At 42.8% G+C, this 14,881-nt stretch overlaps 1 protein-coding gene across 6 annotated transcripts in view; it reads left to right on the plus strand.

Moving 5' to 3' along the window:
* The first annotated feature begins 3,730 nt into the window (after nt 1-3,730).
* Nucleotides 3,731-14,881, plus strand: part of PITPNC1 (phosphatidylinositol transfer protein cytoplasmic 1) — an 80,045-nt gene continuing 68,894 nt past the window's right edge. For 3 of the 6 annotated variants that reach the window (XM_012578470.5, XM_072936975.1, XM_072936973.1), the window contains exon 1: nt 3,731-5,256. In XM_012578470.5, coding sequence (XP_012433924.3) covers nt 5,209-5,256 — 48 coding nt within the window. In that variant the 5' untranslated portion in view covers nt 3,731-5,208. Of the gene's footprint in view, nt 5,257-5,278; nt 5,437-14,881 lie in introns of those variants that run through there. The other 3 variants (XM_072936972.1, XM_072936974.1, XM_030287478.4) reach the window with 3 other exon arrangements.

Genomic DNA, 14,881 nt, shown 5'->3' on the forward strand with positions numbered 1-14,881 from the left:
CAGAGCCGTGGGCACCCCCGGCCGCCTCAGGACCCGCCGGGGGAGGTGCCGCCGTGAGGGGATCCCGCCCACGGCCCCTCTGAGGGCGGCGGCACCGCGCCCGCCCTTCTGGGGCGAGTGCGCCTCAGTGGCTCCCCTGAGCGGGTGTGCCCCTCCGCCCGGTCTTCTGAGGGGATCTGCCCTTCAACCCGCTCCTTTGAGGGCGTCTGCCTCTCAACCCTTTCCTCTGAAGGCACCTGCCCCTCAGCCTTCTCCTCTGAGGGGATCTGCAACCGGCTCCTCAGGTGCACCACTCAACCCGCTCCTCTGAGGCGTCCCGCCCTGCCCACGGCCCTTCCGAGGCGACCGGGACCGCGATCCACCCTTCTGAGGGGATCTGCTCCTCTGAGGGGTTCCTATTTTAATCCACCCCTCTGAGGGGATCTGCTCAGAAGGGTGGGCCGCGGACCCGCTCCTCTGAGGGGTTCCCCCCTCAATCCGCCCCTCTCAGGGGACGCGGACGCGACCTTCCCCTCCGAATGGCTCTGCCCTCAGCCCGCACCTCTGAGCCCCAGTCTGGCCGCGGGACGCCCGGCACCCAGGAAGGGCAGCTGTGAGCTGGTGCCAGATGTGGTGGTGACATGTCCCAGTGTCATCCCCCAGTGCCATCTCCCGGAGTACAGTCACGGCCTCCAGTGTGCCCCTCAGCACAGCCACAGCGCAGCTGGGAGTGGTGAGTGAGGAGGATGGTGGGTTTGTGTTGTTCTCCCACATCTGGGGACATCCTGGCCGTGTGGACACACCGCAGGTGTGGCCACCGTGAAGCATTCTGGGTTCTGTAGCTGCCGATTTCACCTTGGGGATTTCACTGTATCTCATTCCAGCCTTGAGTCTTTAAATGACCTGGCCTTGCTGGAGAGGTGGAGGAAAGGTAGGACACATCATGGATCCTGATCTAGATAGTGTTGCACCATCAATGTGTTTGATAAGTTGTGAGATGTTGGTGCAACGCAGGTTGCCATCATCTCCCAACACAATTTCATAACAGAAGTTTCATCCTCTGGGGAAATCCAGAAAAACTCCCTGGTGTGTGCAAGCAAACACCTCAAATACTGAGGGAACACCCTGAGTTAGAATCACAGAATGGTTTAGGTTGGAAGGGACTTTAGGATCACCTGGTTCCAACCACCTGCCATGGAAATCTTTGGATGCTATTTAGGATTTCCAGAAAGAAGAAGTTACCACAAAATTACATTTTATGCCGTGCTACTTTCAGATCATACTGTACACAGACCAACATGTTAATGTGGCAAAGGGGTATTTGAGATAACTGGTTTAAAGCTTTTGTTGACAGAATTAAGACTGAGTTTCTACATCTGCCGCAATGGTGTAAATTCAGAGTAATTCAATTACGTTAATTCAGAGCTCCAATACTGTATATCTGCAATTGTGTCTGATACATGCCTTCCAATTAGCACAGCACAGATCATGGGCTTTGAATCACTTTCTGTTTGAACACAAACTTGATTTGAAAAATCTGCTAACAGAATTTATCCATTATCCTTAATCATTTTTACTTAATTCCAGTTGACTTAGGCACTGAAAATACATGCATGTATCACACAGAGTGTATCAGTTGTTCTTCCCTTACTCTGGCCATTTACAAACTCTCACAGAGCTTTTTTTTTTTTACAATCTGATTCTTTTAGCTCATGGTAATGTTAGTATATTCTTACTGGTGATGGATTGGGAATGATGGCTTCCAGGGAAGTTAAAAGTCACATGCTAATCTAATTTAACATAGTCCTGTACACAGTAATTTGCTTCAGACAAGGGAATGAAAAAGGAAGAAAATAAATACCTTCTGCAATTGTTGTTTTCCTTTACCTGCTTGGGTACACTGGGAAAGGAGGAGGCAGCTGTTGCCTCCAATATAGAATCCCTGAGTGGCTAAAAAAGAAACTAATTTCTTATTCAAAAATCCTTAGTGAAACACCCAAAGAAACAGCTTGGCTCTTACCATCTCTTACTCTGAAGTGACACTTTGCTGACACAAGTCCATCTGGAGTTCATACTCAGCATAATTCAACATATGGGCGTTTTCCCCCCAGGTCAGAAATGAACAATGAGTGAAAAATGTCTCATTTTCACAACAGAGCATTGAGAGCATGTTGCAGAGGTAAGAGTAAAAATTTCTGCCAATTCATGGGAATCAAAACCCAAAACTGAGGCAGGAATGCTTGGCAGGCACTGCCTGGCTCATGGAAGCTGGAAGTTTTCTGTCTCAGCATGTCCCCTGGGAAGCATCTGGGGAGTGTGCTTTGGAAAGAGTCTGGGCACCCCCAGCAGGGAGGTGTAAGGGATATTCTTGGGGTCACTGCTTTCCCCATGACTGAGGAATGTTTTGCTGCAGGTATGGGAGTTAGTCTTGGTTTCCAGTTTGAGCAAGTTCTGTATTTGACATGCTGCTTTCTGCAGATCTGCGTTGTCAATGTACACAGAGCTGTAAGGTTTGCTTTATGTTGAAATCGCATGATAGGTGATAAAATAGTTTAAGTCTTTCTCCTGGTTTTATTGAAATCAGTGTCCTTGCCTATAGCTGGGTAGCATCAAGGCCCCATGCCAAGAAGTTCAGGTTCTTTTATAACAGGTTTCAGCAGAAACCAGAAATATTGTTCCCAGTGGAAGAAACCACTAGAAAATCACTTAAAACTGAAGAATGTTTTAAATATGAATTTGGATTGCCTCTCATCTGTGGGTAATACCACAAAATCACAGAACCATTATGGTTGAAAAAACTTTTAAGACCATCAAGTCCAACTGTCAGCCCAGCACCACCACTATGTTCACCACTAAACCATGTCCCCAGGCACCACATCCAAACAACATTTTTGGGACACTTCTGGGAACGGTGGCTCCACCACCTCCCTAGGTAGCCTGTTCCAGTGCTTCACAATCCTTTGCAGAAATTTTTCCAATATCCAATCTAAATGTCCCCCAGCATTGCTTGAGGCCATTTCCTTTCATCACCGTTCCCCTGCCCCCCCCTTCCCCTCCCAGAACTGGCCCCTCCTGCCAGGGCCTTGTGGAGAGCCAGAAGGCTCCCCCTGAGCCTCCCTCAGCCACCCCTGGTGCTCCAGACCACTCCAGCTCCCTTCCCTTCTCTGGACACACTCCAGCATCTCTATGTCCTTCCTGCAGTGAGATATCACAAGGTAGTACCTTGGTTTTGCTATTTTGCTTGGAATTCCAGGAACATACTGTACCAATATTATGAAATATAGCCACAGTTTCCATATTTATAAATGGCTGTGTCAGATTTGAGACAGAAGTCTCATTAAACACATTGTTCATACCTCAGTTGAAAATCCAGACTGTTAATAGAGCTCTCAGATTTTTTATTTCTTTGTGTAGGTGTTTGCACTTCCCTGGGAAGGCAGGGATGTGAAATATTGTGCCATTATTGCAAGGGGCTGGCCAACAGACGTTGTTGGCTCCAGGAGATGGCACTGTGTCCTCTGGGCTGAGAATTATACCCACAGCTCTGAAATGTACATCCAGAACCAATGAAATTCTGAGGGGCTTTTGCTCTTTCTTGTTATGAAACACACGTTTCATTGTAGACCTAAATTCCTCCTGAACTGTCCCAAATATGGTACATCATTGCTTTCATTTTTTTTTTTATTTTGCAAATAACTGGTATGTAAGTGCAGATGTATATTTTACCATTATCTGTGCAGTGCCTCGTGTTTTGCTCTTACAGTGCTTCCCTGCAATCCAGTGAGTGGCTTTATAGCCACTGGGAGAACAGGAGAAACAGCAGGATGAGCATTTTAAACGTGAAATGCTGAGGTTGTGTAACAGTTCAGGGTTCCCAGGTAGTTTCAGAATTGGTTTCCTGTGCATTTCAAGTTGTAACTTAATGATGGGTACATTTCTCTGAAAAACACAATCCAAAGCATATTAAAAAACTATTTCACTAACAAATTCCTCACTAAAGGAGGTGGGGAGACCTCCTAGAACGGTTCTGGCTTTATAGTTCAGCTAGGAAGGAGGCGTTTTTTCACTGAACTTTCTGCATGTCATTTGAAAGTAAAAAAACTATATGAAAAACGGGGTTCATTTGTGCTGCAAAATGTGCTGGCTGATAGCGGAGGGCTGACCAGAAGGGAAATGGGTGAGGCCTCCACATCCTGTGTATGTCCGCACCGAGCGCACGCTGTCCTTTCCTTTCCTTTTGTACCAGGAGGCGGGTGCGAGCCCGAGCCTCACGCCGCTCCTGCACCGGGGTGTAAATGCTTTGCAAGGTGCCTTGTAGCACGTAGGGCAATAAACTTCCAAAACCCGAGAAGTCTTCACGGCAGAATTAAGTGAAATCGCGAATTCTCGGGGCTCAGCGCAGCCGGTGTCCCCTTGCCGGGAGGCGCCGGCGGGCGCTGCCCGGAGCCCCGCAGCCCGGCCCCGCTGAACCCGCCCGAGCGGCGGCGGCCGCTGCCCCCGCGCCGGCCCCCTCCCTCCTTCCTGCCGCCCGGCTGATGTCAGCCGAGCCCCGCCGGGGCCGCTGCAGCCGCTCCGCGTCCGCCCGTGAGCACCGCCGGCCGCGGCTGCGCCGGGGAACCCGCGGCCGCCCGCCGGAGCGCCGCGCTGCCCCCCCGAGCCCTCCCCCGAGCCCAGCGGGAGCCGCGGCGGCCGCAGCCGCGTTGCGGCGGGGAGGTGGGAGCCGCGTTTGGCTGCCGGGGAAGGCAACGTTATAAAAAGCCTTTGTCTTGGGAATCAGCATCGCATCTCTCCTGCCGCCCGACGTGCTGCCGGCGGGGGCGAAAGCCACATTTTCGGCTCGTTTGTTCTTTTCGCCGCCCCAGGCATGTCTTGACACAGCCGCGAGAGAGCTCGGCGTTTCCATGCACTTCCGACGGATGTCTTCGGCTGGGGCGAGAGCGGTGGGGGTTTGAGACTTTGTAGCGTATCTCGGTGCGAGCGTCTGTGAGATTCCCATGATCGCAGTGTGAAGGAGGAAGAACTGGGAGGAAGAAGCGGTTGTGGTGGTCTCTCTTCTTGCTGGGTCAGCCTTCCTGGATGGTTGCATTACTGTCTTGTGAACACATTGTCAAGCGCGCACAGAGAAAAGAGGCTTAATTCTTTCTCCCCGTGTTTGGTTTCCGTCGTGATCTCTGTGCAGAAATCACCACTTTTCTCCCAGTTCGCCGGTCCGCACTGAGCAGCAGGAATATGCTCATGAAGGAGTACCGGATCTGTATGCCTCTGACAGTTGAAGAGGTAAGATCCGCGCTGGTACAGGAGAGGCTGTTCCTTACCGAGCCTTTTCTCTTGCAAGGCGAATTGAGGTTATATTTATTTTGCTGAATATTTTTTCTTCGTGTAATGAACTTTGTCGGAGATGACTGGTTAGAGAGGAATGTTTTTATTGGAAAATATAGGAATCCTGCAGGAACGAAGGTAACTTAAGTGTATCAAAAGCATTGTGTCATCAAAATATTGGTTATAAAGATTTTCCAACCAGACTTTTCAGAGGAATTTCATGCATATTTGCAAGGGAATGTTTTGTGCTGAAATTTCTATCTGATAAAACGTTTGTCCAAAACCCAAATTCTAAACATATTTCACCTTTGCTTAAAATACCCTCGCAGCTGAACATGGCCTGAAACTCCAGCAGAGGTAGGGAAGAGAGGTGATCATTTATTAGTAAAACTTTGTTGTCATTTAAAGAAGTCATTGAAAGTCAAACAGCTCTTTGTCGGTGTTCTGAACTCTGTGTTAGGAACATTATGTTTTTATTTATCTACAGGCATGCTCATTTTTTTAATTTAGACAGTGATACCTATATGGAGTACACGTGCTCTGGAGTTACTGGTGCTCATGGAGTGCTTGTGGGTGAAATTAGGTGCCTAAAGGCCTGATGGCGTTTGGAAAGGAGATGGTGCTTTATGTTTTTTTGTCCTGCAAGTACAAAAAAACCTCGGTGTTGTCTTATTTCTGCTGCGGATTGGACATAGCGAAGGGGAGCGAGCCCTCTCTGAGCGCGCATTTTGCGCCGAGCTGCGCGCTAAGTTCCGCTGGTCCCGCGGGCGGCGGCGGGGCCGCCAGGGGGCGCCCCGCCATGGCCCCGCCACGGCCCCGCTCCTGCCCCGCGACAGCCCCTTCACAGCCCCGCCACGGCCCCTTCACAGCCCCGCCATGGGCCCTTCACAGCCCCGCTCCTGCCCCTTCACAGCCCCTTCACAGCCCCACCATGGCCCCTCCACGGCCCCGCTCCTGCCCCTTCACAGCCCCTCCACGGCCCCGCTCCTGCCCCGCTCCTGCCCCTTCACAGCCCGGCCACGGCCCCTTCACAGCCCCGCTCCTGCCCCTTCACAGCCCCGCTCCTGCCCCTTCACAGCCCCGCTCCTGCCCCTTCACAGCCCCGCTCCTGACCCTCCACGGCCCCACCACCACCCCGCTCCGGCCCCGCTCCTGACCCTCCACGGCCCCGCTCCGGCCCCGCCGGAGGGTTCTGGCCGAGGGTCCCGGGCGGAGCGCCCCAGTTGACTCATTAATCCGCTAATTAATGTACACATTTGTTCTTTGGCTCCATCCAGGCGACTGTTTTGCCGCACAGTTTTATTTTTTGCAATATGTGTGCAGAAGTCCTCGCGGGTGTGACAGAGTAGTTGTCTCAATGGTCGTTTTGTATCTTCAGATTTGGCAGATTAACAGTTCTCTAAAACTCAGAACTGGAACTGCCAAATATTTACTTCAGGCTGCTCAGGAAATTCCTTTTGCTGGGAGCAGGAGCTAAAACCACCATATACATGAAGTTACATAGATAAAGGTTTAATTCTAGTATGTTTTCCATCCAAGTTATATCATGTACTGTGATATTGGATGGCATTTTTCTTTTAATACATAATTTTCTTTGTTTATTGCATTACTCTAATGTAGACAACATTTTATCCAAGCCAGTTCCTGATGTCCTTAGACTACCACACTTAGTTAATAACAGTTCATTACATCATCAGAAGAGAGCAGATCTAATTTATTTTGAAACATTATTGTTAAACGAGATTTCCAGATGCAGAAAAGTTCAAAAATCTCCCAAAACAGGAATGGTTGATTCATGATGAGGCAGAAGGCAATGCTGGATGTCATTTGTTCTCTAGAATATTAACAGAATTAATAAAGATTATCGATTTTGTAGTTTCTCTTATGTTGAATCATCCAGTATTTAATCCAAGCACTGTAGCTGAGATGCCTGAATGAGGAACCTAGAACATGTCTGATGTTTAGCATCAATTTAATTATTAATTATAAAATTAACCAGGACAAATCTTTGAAATTAGCAAATACATTCTTTTTCTTATAGTATTTGGGCACAAAAGAAGTCCCACACTGTATTTCTCATAGTTGTTAATCTTTGTGACATTTCTTGCAGTCTTAGGAAGGTGATGTTATCTTATTTTTACCCTCAGTTGCACATTAGCTACGAACACAGTGAAATTTTTTGCCATCTGTGTAGAGCAAGGTGCTGCATTGTGCAGTTGTCAGGAGAAATCATGGGGCAATGCTCACCCTTCAAAAGGCAAAAGCATTTTGGTTCTAAGAGGCCCAAACTGCCTTCTGCAGGGTATAAAGTCACTCAAGTTCAGTGGGCTTTGAGGGAAAGGTACATTCCCTAGGAGCTGCAAGTTCCCACAGAGTTGGGATGTTGGTCTCCGATGTGCAGGCACTTGGGTAGCTGACCTGCATGGACACCTCTGGCAGTTAAGCACCCAAGAATTTTGTGAGGTCCTGTCTCAACAGGTGTGGGGAAAATGCAGTTCTTTCTTATACAACAGCATGGATTCCCTTTTTGTGTTGTTTTTCTTATGTAGACTAAATAAACTCTGTTTTTTCTGTTGTTTGCATGTTCTGCCTTTCAGACTGTGCACTTTATACATACATCCAAAAGTACTTCCTTGAGCAGCTTTCTTTTTTTAGCACTGCCTTGCCAATTATCCATCCATAGAACTCTCATAACATGAATGAGAAAGAAGTCTGTTCTTAATTTGTGGTGTTGTCACCAACACCAGAGTGGTCTCCATATCATTCCTGTGAAAATAATCTGGCACAGGTAGGAAGATGAAGTGTTAGCTCTGTCAGCCAAGCACCTGTATCCAATCTTCTGTAGTCAGATTTTGTGTGTAATGTGAAAAAATGTGCAGTAAAGTGTTGTGTAATGTCCAGGCAAGTAACTGTAAGTCATGACCTCGCATGTAAATACCTGTGCAGGCAGCAGTGTGGGAGTTCATGCTGCTCTGGCTGACTATCACAACCTAAATTTATCTCTAGAGAAGAGTTAAAAACTGATAGATGTCATGTAACAGCAGCACTGTCTCCAGGCTTAAAGAGTTTCTGGCACTGTTGTGGAGAGGAAATTCCTTCATTAGCTACTGCAGATCCTGTTCCTGAGGCGTTCTTTCCTTGATGCCCTTATTAGATGAGATATCCAAATATTTATAGGAGGTTTGTTTATCTACCTATCTGCTTGGAGGCCAAATGCTTTCTTGCAAAGAAAACATCTCCTAGGAAATGCTGTTTGCTACAGACTGAACTGTTGTGGTGTATTTTGAGCCAGGACACAGGAGCTGGAGATGCATATTTGTTCCTTGTCCATAACCACCAGTAAAGATGAGTTGTTCCAAGAGTTCTTGCAGAGGTGCAGTGGCACCTCACTATAGTTCTTATTCAAAGCTGAGCCTTCCTTAGTAAATTGAATTTTTGACAACTGTTTAGGTCTGTTACGTGTGTATAGTCAGAAGCTGCCTGATCAGCTTTAAAATATTTTGAGAAAGGATGCACCATGTTAACTGCTAAGCGAAACAATAACAATCTGCCATGAGAACTTTGCAAATAAGGTCGGAATGGGACTTTTGGTTGACAAAACCAATATGATTGCCAATGAGAAGTCATTCTTTAACTCATTTATGGTACTTCTGGCAAATTCAATCCATTTGTTAACATTGAGACCTTATAAATTAGAAAAAGCCCTTTCCTTGCATTAGTATATAAAATGAGTAAGATCTGTTCCAGCAATTCCATAGGATCTGTTACCAGTCTTCATTCCAGCTGCAATTAATAAATAAGCCTGCTGCTTGGTTATTTTTCCCCTTGCATTTTCTTGTGTTAGTTCATTCTTACAAATAGCTTGTTACATCATATGAGAGAATATTATAATAGACTGCATTGTGAGTTTTAAATATCATCAGTTAAAAAAACACGTTCCTAAGCAAGTGAAAAGAACACCAAGCAAATGAAAAGAGCAGAGAGGCTAAAAAATTCTCAGGCTTGGAGCTCATTGCAATCATAATTCCACCATTTTTCATAGGAAGGATTGTGCTTTAGCACTACCTATATCTGAAAATGTAAACCAAATGTGATAGGTTAGTGTGGTACTGAACTCTTCTGGAAGAGGCAAAGTATAGTGAAATTCTTTATTTGTGAGCCAAGTGATTCTTCTTTAGGGAAATAGATGGAAAGACATTTTTGCTGGATCCTGTTGAAAATTGAGTTGTTACTGCTGTAAAATGCTATGAGTGATGTGAAGCTGGGTTGTGTAAATTTGAAAGCTGAACATCAAATAAACTACAGGAGTCATAGGGCCTTTTCCTTGGAAACAGGGATGACCATTAAGTTTCTGTTAGTTTTGAACTGTACATGCATAGCCAGAACCTAAAGTCCTGACAGGTTTTTCTTTCCTTTTTTCTTTATTTCTACCAAGATTATCTCTGCTGAGGCTGGTGGAATCACTCCCACTCTGTGTTTTAAATAAAAGCCAAGTTGAATCTGTGGGGAGCACTGCCTGCATGAGGTGTGGAGGAACAGCTGTATTGTCATGAATACAAACAAGCAGAGACCTGCAAAATGTCTGTAAATGCAGATCATGGTTTTTCAACAAAAAGTCCTTTCAGCATTAACAAATTCTGGTTTTAGAGGTGTTGTCCTTGCTGCTTTATAAAAATATCCATTGTTTAGTTCTTGTTTTAAACATTATGAATTCTCCCAGTGTGGATTATTTACATAAAATTATTTCAACAACATCTGTGTAAACAGCATTTGTATCCTGTGAATCTTGTGTACACTTCTTTAGCAGATTTCATAGTCTCCCATTTTGTGTACAGAGGGTACATGTTATAACATGTTTTATTCAGACAGATTTAAAGCTCATTGAAATCATATGAGAAAAGGTTGTCATGCCCTGAGAGTCAGCAGGTGTTACAATATTTGGACATAACTATATGTATGTAGTACAGCAAAGCCTTTAGCAGGGTATAAAGTGTAAAATATTTTTTTTCTAAAGTACAGTGATCTGCTGCAGTGCAAACTACATCTACTCATCCTGCAAACAGATTAAATAATGCACAACTTTGTCCATTTCCTTAATTTCCCAACTATAGCCACAGAACATATTTTCAGGAATATATATAAATGTATGGAACAATTGTAAAAGCAGTATGTTGGTCATAAGCAAGCGGACTATAAACAAACTTAAGGTGAAGTCATCAAATTTAATTTATTTTAATTACTTGTAAATGAAATTATAGTTGGACTGTGTCATGTCCATGACCTCTTGGTTTATGTTTATCTGACATTTTTGAGCTGAGGTTGTCCAGCAAAAATAGAGGCTTATTGTGCTATTTTAATTTAATCTATCAACAGCTATAATGCATCTCACACCAATTCCTTTACAATATACTAAATTGCTGTGAAACATGAAGGACCTTTTTCTGTAGTTAATCATTCTGCCAGGAGATGCCTTCTGAGAACATCAGCAGCCTCACCTGCCTTTTGCACTTAACACAGTGGAGGCACTGACACGTTTGTCTGAGGAGGATTCAGAGTTAATTATTGAACTAGAAAACCTCTTTACACCATTCTGAACATATTTTTACCCTTTAAAAGAATTCCTTGTGTTTGTCTCTTGTCAGCAAAGGGGTTGGATGTGATCTTTGTTGGGTGCTCATGTCTACTCTCCTCACAAGGCCTTTACTGCACACAGCATGACCTTAAATTCACCTTAAATCTTACGGCCTGGGGAGAATCATTGTAACAGATAAAACCTAGGAGAGAAAGCACCAGAAGTTAACTATTAGCACCCAAGAAGAATAACTATTAGATTTTCTTTTGCTGCATGATCTAGTTGGAACAGATGAAAGTGAGAGCTGGTTTTTAGCATGGGAAAAAATAAACACCTTGCTTTGATTTGGCCATCTTACATGAGTTGTGGTCAGCTGTAAATGTACAGCAATGCAGAGTGGACGTCAAACCTTCACTGATTTCCACTGCAAATAGAAATCCAAAAATATGCAGTTTTCCCCCTTACTCCAGTTTGGACATTTCAGTATAACTCTGTGAAAGAAACAAGACAATCTTTGTTCTGTAGACTTCAGTGTAAATAATTTCAAAAATCTTTCAGTGGAAAGGATTGAATATTACCCAAGGAACACCAGACTCTGACATCCATCTCTCTTTATCTCCCTTGCTCCCTGTCAACACTTGTTTTCTCCAAGGTGTGTATATAGATATATATACGTGTGTGTGTGTGTGTGTGTGTAGCGAAAAATACCACACATTTGATTTGAGGGCTTTGTTAGCAAAGTACAGGCCCAGTTTTGCATTTTCCTCAAAAGAAAATGCATCCTGTTGGTGGTTTAGGACATTTTGTAGCTAAAGCACTCTACAAAGCCTTGATGCTATCAAGAACTCCATGAGCTGTGTTTGGTTTTGAAGCATAATGTAGGTTTGGAAACAAAAGAACAGGGAGAGGAAAACACAGAATGTCAATAGTGGCTTTTAAAACATAGTTTTCTGGGTTTTTTGGGTATTTTTGGGTTGGACTTTGTCTTGCTGAGAACATTAAGTGTAAAATATTTTTTTACATTTGTAAGAGTTGATGTTAATGTTGAATGATCAGCACGTTTGAAATTCTGACTTCTGTTCATGTACCTAGTAATGAATGTAGATGTCAATATTGGCATCTTGAGCTTTGATAGCTCTGATATGTCAAATACATTTTCCCATAGTCTAGTCTGTTTGATTTCTTCATTCTTCATACTTTTAAAGTTAGAAATAATATAACTATATAACTATAGTAATATACATACAATATACAATATATATTATATAATATATCACTAATATAACTATACAAATTTTCATGTGCTTGACTGCATATATTATAAAAATGCAGGTGATTAATAGTTCTGAAAGTCTTTAAAGCCCTTTTGATTAGAGGAAGACAAAGATTTTTGTACTAATTAGGAAAGGTTACAAATTATATTTTCTTTCATGAGTATTCATTTGAGTCTGATAGGCATTTGCATTGTTAAAATCTGTTGGAGATCATGGTTTTGGGTACAAAAGGCTACCTAGTCAGATAATGGAAAATCCATCGTTTGTAACAATGATTCATTCACTAAATTCTTCTGTGTGACTGGTGAGCTGACAAATGTGTTCCCCAGGTTGTTCTTATAGAAGCAAGTCAGTTGTGGATGCTAAAATCCACACAGGCTTTGCATTTTGGCTGTCCAACCTAAGACATAAGCATCCATTATATACTCTGAGGATGGGGATGGATAACAGACACATGCAAACCCTTGAATATTCTCAGTCATTGTGGGTAAGGAATAATCCTTTGTATCCTTATTAATAGAAAACTTACTTGGAATTTGTTTGTTTTTTTTTTCATAGAGTTATAATTTTCCTTATATTTATCTTCATTTGTTCATAGAGCATCTATCATGATCAGCAGTCGATTTTGTGAGACTTTATACCAAAATAAAGCAAATAATGACATTTCATGCAAATTTGCTGTGAGAGTCCTCCAGTGAAGCCTGAAGAACTCTCTGTAGGGATGTTGTGCATGTATTTAAGTGTAATTGTTAGTGTCTGCAGGCATCTAAAAAGCAAGAAGAAAGGTGCTCCCCAGGATTATTGACTGTGTTTAAAATGGAGTCAAGAAAAGGTAATTTAGATTTCAACTTGAATTAACAGATGGCTTTACAGTCTGTAGGTGGAAGAAACCAGACTTGAACTTCACCTGTGTTTATATATAATGCTTTTAGTCTAGGCTTAGTCTTGTTTATTTCCTTCTAAGTTCATCATTTCTTTCCAATTTTGGTTATAAGTGATCAGCCAATTTTGAATCCTTGGATATGTATCAAAATGCTATTTTTAATTTTCTAAAGTACAGTGCAGGGTGCTAAATTGTAGGAATGACATTTTAATGGCTCTTTTTGGGGGAAAAAATATGCATCTTCCATCTTTTTCTTGTTTGTGGTTAGAAAATGCTGAAGCAGTCTTGGGTTCTATTGGTTTTGTTCTCTTGCAGTTCCAAAGCTGGTTTTGCTGTGCCCTCTCCAAGCTCCAGCACATCCGTAACTTGCACACACACTTAATTTAAAGCACCAGGAGTCATGTGAGTCACAGGACATGAATGTTTGTGGATTTAGTAAAAGACTTCTTCATATGCTTTCCAGAAAAAATCATGTTCTTTATTTAGGAGTTTTTACATGTCTGTTCTAAGATTAGTCTTGCCCAAGTGATTTAGGAATACTTAGACTCTGTGGGAATTGTTTTCTGTGAGCATGCTGAGGATGCCTTATTTTCCATTTCATCACACTAAATGTCATCTGAGGTTTAATGTGCTGACCAATTAATGACTGTGTTCAGGGATTTTTTTTCCTGTAAAAATATTTTTACAATGCATGACAAAAGAATAATTGTGATTGTGTGATAATGACACTCCAGTGTGACACACACTGTTGCTCAAGTGCTTGATTAACAATCAGCCGCTGATGACAAATACAACTAATTTTAAAATATATTTTCAGGGTTTTGCTCTCATTTTATATAAAAGTTCTTAAAATAACCTTTTGTGCTAGTGGCATCATCTTGCTTGAAGGGTTCCCAAAATACAGAACTCTACCATGAACTAAAAAATTGTTTTTATCAGAAAGGTAAAGACAATGATAATTCTATTTAAATTCTTACCCATGCCAAGCTTGGATCTCTCCTGGCCATACTTAGATGATTTTAAATAGTCTCACTTGTTAGGTCCATTTGAACACTGGTTCTAGTATGTAGAATATTATCTTCTGAAACATGCTTGACAAATTTATCCAGCTACTTCTCTGATTTTGTCAGGTTTTCTTCAAAAGTGCAAATTTAGCTGACCTCTAGATAATATTTTCATTTAATAAATTAATTGTACAATGACTTGCAATAAGCCAAATGAAGCACATTAAATACACACATTATTACAGTCTTAAATAACCTACCTACTTCTTTTATCCCATAGACTTGATATAAAATTGATTTAAATCTTCCTTCAGTGGGGCAGGTTTTGTTTTGCTTCACTCTGTGTGAACAGAAAAACACTCAGTGACAATTAGACCATAGTAATACCAATGAGTGCTGTCACTGATGTCAGAGAAACCAAGATTTCACCAAATATGTGTGATAAAACACAGCATATTTGTAGAACAGAAATGCTGAGAATTTAAATTCCATTTTAATTGCATGGTGTAAATCTGAAATAATTCCATTGACCTCAGGAGATCCATTAGAGATTCTTATAAGTCTGATAAAAAATGGACTTTAACCAATGGCTGTAAACGAAAAGAAAATGTAAATTTCTCAAATCTGTTGTTCTGAACAAGAAAGAGACCAAGCTGATGTCTCTAAATCTTTATTATTCTTGCCTAACCTAAATAACATTATCACCTGCTTAGATTAAGGCCCCAGATTTGTGTCCAAACTCTATAATGTCTGTAAGCCTACATTAAGTAAAATTCTTGCTGTCCTCACACCTCAGACTTCTCAGTTACCCCTTTGCTCTCAACATTCAGTCCTAGATTTACAGAGCCTT

Source organism: Taeniopygia guttata, chromosome 18 (genome assembly GCF_048771995.1).
Source record: "Taeniopygia guttata chromosome 18, bTaeGut7.mat, whole genome shotgun sequence".
Lineage (NCBI taxonomy): Eukaryota > Metazoa > Chordata > Aves > Passeriformes > Estrildidae > Taeniopygia > Taeniopygia guttata.